At 37.4% G+C, this 10,000-nt stretch overlaps 2 protein-coding genes across 3 annotated transcripts in view; one reads left to right on the top strand and one right to left on the bottom strand.

The window, feature by feature from the left end:
* The window catches only part of LOC122627256 (mucin-5AC), a 20,508-nt gene extending 14,249 nt beyond the window's left edge, over positions 1-6,259 (bottom strand). The window contains exons 1-2 of one of the 2 annotated variants that reach the window (XM_043808279.1): positions 5,755-6,259; positions 1,084-1,769 (exon numbers count right to left, since the gene is read on the bottom strand). In XM_043808279.1, coding sequence (XP_043664214.1) covers positions 1,084-1,587 — 504 coding nt within the window. In that variant the 5' untranslated portion in view covers positions 1,588-1,769; positions 5,755-6,259. Of the gene's footprint in view, positions 1-1,083; positions 1,808-5,754 lie in introns of those variants that run through there. The other variant, XM_043808280.1, reaches the window with a different exon arrangement.
* LOC122627251 (elongation factor-like GTPase 1) overlaps positions 1-10,000 on the top strand; it is a 51,643-nt gene that overhangs the window by 18,673 nt on the left and 22,970 nt on the right. The gene's annotated exons all lie outside the window — the stretch shown is intronic.

Genomic DNA, 10,000 nt, shown 5'->3' with positions numbered 1-10,000 from the left:
CGTAGGTATATCGTTGATGATCGTACGTATATACATATCTACGTAGGACGTATTATATTCTCTTTATAAGTATCTACTCGCAACACGTGGTGTGTTCTGCCTCGCTTGCTACTTTCTAGGTCGACCCATTTGGCATTTTTTTCCCTCGCGAGGCTCGCGACACTCACCGACCCTCGCACGAATCTGGGTCCCTTTCTACTAACTCTGTACAAACTGTACGTACTGTGTATATATATGTATGTATGTACATACAATAGTGTGTGTGTATATATATATATGTATACTATTATGTATCAAAGAAACTGAACATTTTCTTATTTTTTCACTTGGATTATTATTATTACGTAAGAGATGAGAGAAGGTCGAGCTTCTCGACTCTTTTAGGAAATCGATCCCAACAATCTTGAAAAATTTTCTTTCTCCGATGTAGATCGAGCGTTGTTGGTTTTTAGTTCGAAGAAAGTTGTCAGGAAAGTCGTCAGTACTGCTCTACGATAAATTATCTTGTTGGACGTATAGAGATGGGTAAACGGGAATGTCGATGAGAAGAAAGTTCCCAACCCCCTTGAGAGAAAAGATACCTCTTTTGCTATCTCAAGTATATATACATACTACACAACTACACGTATACTATATATATATATATGTACTATATTATATTATTTTGTGTGTGTGTGTGTGTGTGTACTATACACACAATATATATATATGTGTGTGTATGTATGTATATATTGTGTGCATAGAGAGGGAGGAAGATATCTTTACGAGGAACAATGAAGACGCTTTAAAGATACATCGAATTACGATCGAGTCACAATACAATCGTGACTATCGCGAGAAACTCGAGATAGTTCGAGTTTACTAACGGAACGTGCGCATGGTTTAAAAATCTGGAAACATAGTTTCTATGTACATATAATAAAAATACGATTTATCTATTAGCGATTAACGATTAATGATCACAATCTCTAATGATAATAAATTAAGAGATAAAAGAAGAAAAGATAAGAAAAGAAAGGAAAACAGAAGAGAAGAGAAAGAAAGAAATTAACGAACAGACAAAGAAAAGGAAAGAACCCTTACCTCACTCGCGCTGGTATAATTTGTCGTTAACTTGATCTGCGGTCGAATCTTCCCAGGTGATTCACGAGTCTCTTTACCCGATGTAGAGGCCATCGTGCTAGTCGATTCATCCAGTTTCGTGCTGACCTTTCTTGTTGAAGACAAGAACACGGTACTTCCGCTACCGGAAGTAGCTGCCGTTCTCGACATAATCTGTTCGGTTGAAGCAATTGATACGATCGGATTGGTTGACGAAGATGACGTTGTTATAGTTGTTGCCGACGATGAAGATGTTGGTATAGGCGTTGTAACCGAAGACATTGAACTCGACGCTATGGACGAACTTGAACTTGTTATCGATGGTATGGTCGTCGAAGTGATAACAGAAGTAATTCTATTGGGCAAAGTTGGTGTCGTTTGTTTTGCTCTAACCGAGCCACGAGCGTGTTCTTGTTGTGACGGTGGCAAAGCTAGACAACTTGTGATTGGTAATACTAGCCATACTATCGTTCGTATCGTCTTCATTTTCCTTTCTCTTTCACGTAAATTCTCCTTTTACGAGTTTACACTATGTTTATTATTTCCCAACAAGTTTCTGTTTTATCTTCCTTTATTTACCGTCCACTCCTTTGTCTTCTTTCCCGTGACTGTTACTTTAGTTCTGTCTGCTCTACTCGATGTCAGCAGTAATAATGATACGAATATACCTGAGAACACGATATTATTAGGATGTTACTGTCAATTGTAAACATAGATGTTAACGATGTATGTATATTAGATGTAAGCAAACATACCCGAGACTAGAATGATAAAGGACAGGATTTTTTATACCGAATAATATACCTACGTTATTCTTGAATAAAATACTTGTCTTTGAACTTAACTGGGCTAACATTTCGTAGAATTATTTCTCGTTAAAGAGAAGATTAATGTCGTAGGTATATCTACCGTATCAAGCGAATCTCGTTCTCATTATACAGCACGTTTGCTCTTACGAAGGCGAAACCGTTCCCGCTAGAGTGAAGATTATCTTCACGACAATGAGAGAGTCCTTTAATTGTGATAATGGAACATGATTATTCTCTTGCGTATAATCCTCTCATTTTCCAAATACCAAGTCTATCTTTCTCTCTCTTTCTCTCTTTCTCTTTCTTTAATCGAATCTTTTAAAAGAGAATCAAAAAGTCCCACGTTAGGACTTTAGAATTCTCTTTCTCACAGGATCTTCGTTCTAATTACATTCGTTTAACGATATTCCGAAGTATATCGATCGACAAACGTTTCGAACGAGTACGAGACTGGAAGACAGATCGACGTAGATCTTTCACGAGATCGTAGAAGAGACACACGTAGATCTGTCGATACGTACAGATCGTTTAAAGGAACATCCCTGATTCCCACGCGTCTTGGATTCTCTCTTTCTCTTTCTCTCTCTCTCTCTCTCTCTTTCTTTTTTTCTTTCTCTTTCTCTCTCTCTCTCTCTCTCTCTTTCACTATCTTTCTCTCATCCATCTAGAGCAAGCATGAACCCTAAGCTCACGTCCGAGCGGATCTCGCGAGAGCATCGAGACGAAACGAGAAGAGTTTACGCTGAGAGCTCGGCCTTCCTTAACGGTAACATTATTTTTTTCAAACTCTACCAGGCTGGACCACGATATGGATGCTGCGTGGAAGCAACAAGCGTACGCGTTCTCTCTCTTTCTCTTTTTATCTCTCTTTCTTCCTTTCTCTCCTCTCCCTCTCTCTCTCTCTCTCTCTCCCTCTCCCTCTCTCTTTCTCTTCCTCGGAGAAACTTTCGAGTAACGATTTTCCACCTTTCCGATTCGTCGTCCCTCGCAAAGTAAAACGCCAATCTCTACTACCGGCTTGCTTCTATCTACCTCTCCTCGTTCTAATAACGGAACGATCTTACATACAACGTTAAAAAAATCATCGAGGCCCGGCTTTAGACTCGATAACGCGTTCTTGGGAAAAAGACCGAGTTCGTAGACCGTGTTTTAAACTTGTCTTTTCAAAACCCCATTTTCTTATCCGATCATTTTTACCGACGACGACGATGACGACGACGACGATCACACTCTGATTATCGCGATAATATCACCGATATCTCGAACGTTCGTGTTTGATGAATCTTTTTTTTGCTCCTTCCTTCATTTGCCAATTGATTTTTCTTTTTTGTTGTTTCTTTTTTGTCCTTTTTTTTCAGAGATTGTGATTACAGGCGGTCGAAACGAGTACACACGTACAACGAGATCACGCAATCGGATCGTAATTTTTTTTCATTCTTTCTTTCTTTCTTTTTTTCCTTTTTTTCTTTTTCTAATCGCACTTTATGGATCGACTTTTCGAGGAAGCAATAAATAACGCTTAAATGATGTAGGTCGCTGTAAATCGTTAACGATTTCCCCCACCCTTTCTCTTCTTCTCTGCCTCCCCCATCCCATTTCATCCCCCCCCCCACCCCCGAAAGTATAATCAGTGATTTGTATGTATATTCATTGAATCGAAACATATTTTATAACGTTACTTCGAAGTACTTCGTCAGCGTTCACTTCACATTACGAGCAAGAATATATCGATTCTTTTAGAATATCGAACTTATTATTCTCTGGCGACTTCCGATTTGCTTCGTCAACGACCCTTGTCGACTTTATCGTCGTCTTCGTCTTCAGCTTCGTCGTCGTCGGCGTCGTTGTCGTTGTCGTCGTTGTCGTCGTTGTCGTCGTCGTCGTCATTGTCGTTACTGTTTCGCTCGATGCTCTTGAACGTAGGCGCCGTGATAATTATCGCGCGTTCACCGGTACGGACTTGCTTGGAATTGGGTCACCCGGTACATTCCTTACGGGCCGTTATCTCTTCTTCTTTGCATTTGCAAGGTCGCACGGATCTGCACGCATGAGCACGTACAAGAAAGAGAAGAGAAGAGAAGAGAAGAGAAGAGAAGAGAAGAGAAGAAGACCAAGGAAAGAGCAGGAGGAGGAAGAAGAGGAGGAGGAAGAATGATGGTAGAAGCGACGAAGCACAGCTTCCGATCCGTTACATTATTATATTCTATCTTGCGATCTTGTGCTCCCTTCGTCTTATCTTTCACCGTAAGATCGTTCGTCTGTGTCGAGAGATCTCCTTGCATTCGAAGTGTCTTTGAGATTTTATCGAGAGATTCTACGATTGATAATATCCTTTTTTGTCCATTTTTGTTTTCTCTTTTTCTTTCTTGCTTCTGGTTTTTTAATTTTTCATATTTACGATCAAACCATCGCGACGAAGGAAATGAGTCGATTAATTAAAAAAGGGAAATCTGAACTTTGTACATAATCTTCGATAGACCTTTCCGACACGATTATGCAAATGTGTGTGAACAAAATGTACTCTCACGTCGTAAAAAGGAAAATGGAAAAAAAAGGAAAGAAAAAGGAGAAAAGGAAAGGAGAAAAAAAGAAAAAAGACGAATGTGAAGGGAAGGAAAAAGGGAGCAAGAAAAAAAAGAATTATTCGATGCTTCATCGAATACCGTCGATTTAATATCCTTTAGAGTATACTAGTCGAGGGTTCTCCGAGAGCAGCATCAAACAAAGGGTTATCTACGTGAGAAATGATCCAAAGATAAAGTCTCATAATCTATGCAAAATGGCTTGAATATGGATATCCCGGTGAACGAGAGGATCGTTCGTGTAAGTAGACAGGAAGATCAAAATGAAGTCTTTTAAATGTAGAGAAAAAGAGAAATAGTGAAACTATGAGAGAAGAAAAAGAAGAATAAGGCTCGAAGAATCGTGGGAATGTGTATTTTTCTACGATGAAGCGTTGATTTTAATATGAAGATAACAAATCGAAAGAGAGACAGTGACAGAGAGATATAACGGATCTATTCCAAAACGGATCACATATATGCCATTTATGCGAATGGTCTTTCTTTGTGTGTATGCACAAAGAAGAAGAGATGGAGAGAGAGAGAGAGAGAGAGAGAGAGAGAGAGAGGAAGAGAGATGACTAAAATGGTATACTTCAAGTTGGTCGTCATCGAGACGCTAATGCCTGGGTCGAGGTCGAGATTAGTTTCGCCGTCGATCTTCTCCCTTTACCTTCTTCTCTTGTCTCGAGATCCTGACTTCTGACGGGAGAAAGCTATCCGTCATGCGAACTTAAAATCATTCTTTGAACAATTTCTCATCTCCTTTATCGAATAAATTGAGATAACATTTTGAGAAAGTTTCATCCCATTTTTCTAACCGTACTAAACTATGAATGGTTTTCTTTTTCTGTTTTGTTTGTTTGTTTATTTATTTGTTTGTTTGTTTGTTTGTTTCAAATTATTCGTAAATCAAATAAATATTTTGTATAAGCACGTTGAACGAAAGACTAAAAAAATTAAATAAGTAGAATATAAATAGCATAGCCGATAGAATTTCCGGAAAACAGAAATTCATCAATCTCGATACATCTTGATACCTCTCGATATACTTCATCCCCTTAATCGGGAACAGAAATACATTCGAACTCAAGGTCAGTCAGTCAACTTCTATCTCGATCTCAGAAATGCGAGGACGAGCCAACCGGAAATCATCTCGTTCATTATCCTCTTTCTTTCTCTCTCTCTCTCTTTCTCTCTCTATTTATATCTATCTCTATCTTTACTTTTATCCGTATCTCTACCTCGTTTTTTCTTAAGAAAGAAAAACACTGAAATCGTACCTCTTCGACGAATCCTTTTCTTCTTCCTTTGGATCTTTTTCGTACAAACTTACGAACGTTCTTGCACACTCGATAGAAATAAAAAAGAAAAAGAAAAAAAAAATCGAAAATATCGATCGAATATTATAATAGCCGTGAAATATGATAATAATGATAAGGATAATAAAAGGGAGCAGAGAGACACTCGTGAAGGGTACTACTCACGGCTGATATTGGTTCGGGGTTCGAGTCCGACTGCGGGCTCTCGTAGGGGGCCTCCTGCCTATGAGTCCCCGCTAGTCCCACTTACCAACCAACCAGAAAGCACTCGACCGCGCTCGGAATCCTAAGCCGCATCTCCGCCAATCCTCTCCCTTCGCTTAGTTCCTCTCGTACACGCGAACTCACGACGACGGTACCAAGGAAAACGCGACGAAATTTTTCTTTCCTCCTACTATTCAACTATCTATCTTTATTTATCTCTCTTTCTCTTTCACCATGATCGATTTTTCTATGTTTCTTTCTTTCTCTTTCACGATGGCCGATTTTTTAATATTTTCTTCTCTATTGCTCTCTCTCTCTCTTTCTCTCCTCTCTCTCTCTCTCTCTCTCTCTCTCTCTCTCTCTCTCTCTCTCTCTCTCTCTCTCTCTCTTTCTCTCTCATTCTTCTCTTTTCTTTCTCTTTCAAGACGGTTGATTTTTCTATCATTTTTTCTTTCTCTTTTATGACGATCGAATTTTCTATATTTTGTATTTGGTCTGCGTGTATGTCTTTATCTATTTTTTCTTTCTATCTATCTTCTCTTTCTCTACCAAATTTTCTCTTTTTTCTGAAAGAGCAAGTATAAACTATTAATAGATATATGCTAAATCCAGGTCTCATAACGATCACGCAGAGGGTGTCGAAACAATCGAGAAAGTGCCGCTCGGGTGGTCCAAATCATTTCTTCTTCAAGTAGGCCAATGATGTTGCAAATAATGATGCATTCGATAAATTAAACCGATAAGACGGATTAAAAGACTCGAGATTTCTTAAGGAGCCTTCTCCGACTTCGTTATAAACGTGTTGAAAGAAATATTTACTTTTATCATTGCCTAGATGCCATCTGTTCGTTTACAACGTACCTATCGATAAATGAGATACTAATATAAAGGAAAATAATTACAAGCGCGTTCCTTTGAAATGCTTCTGGTACAAAGGTGAAATACTCGCGAAAGTGTTTTACGGAAGCTTGTTCGACGGCATAACAGTGGCACGCGTTTGCCTGCTGGCTATTCTTTAACTATACGTTGAGGAAGACGATTCCCAATAAATCTCAATAATTTCTGGTTCCTTGTTATGGGGGAAAGGAAGGAGATCTTTGATCATCTCTTCGTCTTCGACCAGGCATTTGCGGTTTACCGCTTCACGCGTAGGTGAACACGTGAAATTGTTTGCGGTTTGTCGCCTGAAAAAGAGTGAGACGGATGATAAGAGATTATACGAGGAGAACGTCGTTCTCTTATAATGGATCTATTTTAGGAACTAGAGAGAAGAAGAGAAAAAAATAGATAAAATAGTTTGTACGATAGATCGCTTTAAATTTGTTCAAAAAAAAAAAAACAAAAAGGGAAAAAAGAAATGATTAACTTATTCCAAAGGTACTGCTTAATCTCCTGAGATATTATTTTATTCGAGAAATATATTATTTGTTATTTACTATCCAAAAAATATTATGGCGTCCGAAAAAGAACTTTTAATTTCCCGAAGAATATTATTCGGTCCGAAAGGAGATTTTTATTTTCTAAAAAAAAAAGAAAAAATAGAAAAAATATTATTTCTCCTATTTAATGTATGAAAATATTGTTCTATTCAAAAAATTATGATTTATGACCGTAAAGATTACATTGAAAAGTCTTTCGATAATTTGTAGAGTTGTAAAATCTCTCTTTTCTTACCATTTTCTTTCTTTTAAATACCTGCACTCGAAACGAGATCGAGGATGACTCGTTATCTCCTTTTGATTTCATTTTAACGCATCCTAACGTCCACCGCCTCGAGATTAATCGTGCTTCTCCTCAATACGTTTATGATTATCTATTTCCTCTTCATGCAATCTCACGCGAGATACACCAGCGGTCGTTTTCACTCGACAGAACGATATTATAAACGGGCTTTACTATTTCCTCCCTGTTCAACCTACTGTTCTACATAAGAACCGTTCCTCCGGTAACTTTTATCCAAGCTTACCGAGATCTATTTTGTTATTTTTTTATCTTTTCTTGTTTCTTTTTTTCAAGATATCGAATTAACACGGACGTTGACTACTAATTATGCGAATAAATTTCAATCTCTTATCTTGATTATACTGAAATCACTTTGGTCACGCTTCCACTACCTTTGAGATACTTCCTTTTAATTGAACGTAAAAAAAACGGAAAATTATCTTACTTAAGAAAAAATACAGGAAAAAAAAATAGAAAAAAATTAAATTATTGCTAATGAAATCAATGACATTCAACGAACGACGAAAGTAGGATGGTATGCGTCTACTTAAGATAAAAATGATCTCACGCTAAACTTTCGCCCTCTTTTTCGTGAGTACCTTTCGTTTCTTTTGTTTTACAACGGAAGACGTTAATAAGTAATAGCAAACGAAAGATAAGATAACAACATACGGCGTGAAACTAATAGAAGAAGAGGAAGAAGAGGGAGGGGAGGAAGAAGAAAAAGAAGAAGAAGAAGAAGAAGAAGAAGAATGATAATAAGAGGAAGATCATTTCCCTCGAGCGGTGAAAGCTTGACGCATAATCGCGTAAGCAAAATAATTGTAAACCGGCATTGGTGCTCGGGCAAAAGTGCATAAGAATCTTCTTTTCAAATCGAGACCGAGACAAAACGAAAGTTTCGACACGATTTCCCGTCGAGATCTTGCGAATCGATCTATTAGCCTTGTCCTCGAACAACAAACTTCAAGGTCATTCTTGATGATGGCGATTCCTCACGAAACAAATCGAAAGAATAAAATAGAAAAGGAAATAAAACGGCGATGTAAAAATTGTTAACGTTTTTCAAATATCCGTTAAATTGAATAGATTTTATAAAAATAATTTTTCACATTAAATTTAATTCAAAAGAAATAGAAATAATCGTCCTCGTCGTTTGTGGTGAACACGCGAGTCTACCTTGGTGGTGACAATTCTGGAAACTCGTAAGACTACATACATTAAAATCATATATACTGCAATTATAATACATGAGTATTATTATGAAATAGAATAAGATATAGAATATCAATAAGGTATTACTCTATAAAAGTATCTAACCCTAAGCTTTCCTGGTCAGCTAGCTACCTAGCTTACTTCTGCTACTGATACTGCTGCTGTTACTGGTCGTCTACTGCCGACCAGACGTTGACCTTCGATGGATGCGCAGAGCATAATGATTATCCGGTACTGATGACTCCACCCTTTCGAAGTTGCTCGCGAAACGTGTCAGATCGTTAGCTCTATCTTAATTCTTGGTAAAATAATAATAAGAAAAAAGAGGAGAGGTAGAAAATTGACGTGAATAAATCAAAGTATTTTCTTCCTGTCTTCTTTTTTACTTTTTTTGTCTCCTTTTCTTTTTCATTATTATTATTACTATTATTATCAATAATACTAATAATGATATCTATGATCATAAATCTCGGTGATTCTACGAGTTACGAATAACTTGAAACAATGCGAGTAAATTCAAGAAAGAAGGCGAAACGGCCTGATTTTTTGGACAAAAATGAAAGAAAGAAAGAGAAATAAATTCCGATCCTCCTTTCTAACGATTTTCTTGCTTCCTTCTCGCTCACGGTGGAATCTCGGCGAAGCGTAAAACCGTTGAGATGATGAAACAAGAAACGGGGAAGCGGAGAAAGGCGATGGACAGAACTCAACGCGAGAGATGCGAGTAAATGATTCAGCGTGAATGAATCTGCATTGACTCGAAGAAACTGTCTTCAGTGTGTGTGTGCATATATATATATGATATATATATATATATATATTTATTTACTTATTTTTTTTTGTTTTTATTATTACTATTTCCTTTCTTCTTGCTCGAGAAGAATAAAAAATTCTCTCGTATAACGGTGAAAAACAAAAATGATTTGATCAAATTTAGCCGATCATTATTGAAGAGAAGAAAACTCGTTACGTCGTTTCTAATTATTCATTTTAATGAAAATAAAACTAGTTAACATTGTAAAGGGTGATAATTACTTGTACACCCTTTCTCTCTCTCTCTCTCTCT

Source organism: Vespula pensylvanica, chromosome 2 (assembly GCF_014466175.1).
Source record: "Vespula pensylvanica isolate Volc-1 chromosome 2, ASM1446617v1, whole genome shotgun sequence".
NCBI lineage: Eukaryota > Metazoa > Arthropoda > Insecta > Hymenoptera > Vespidae > Vespula > Vespula pensylvanica.
This window is presented reverse-complemented; position numbering and strand designations above follow the sequence as displayed.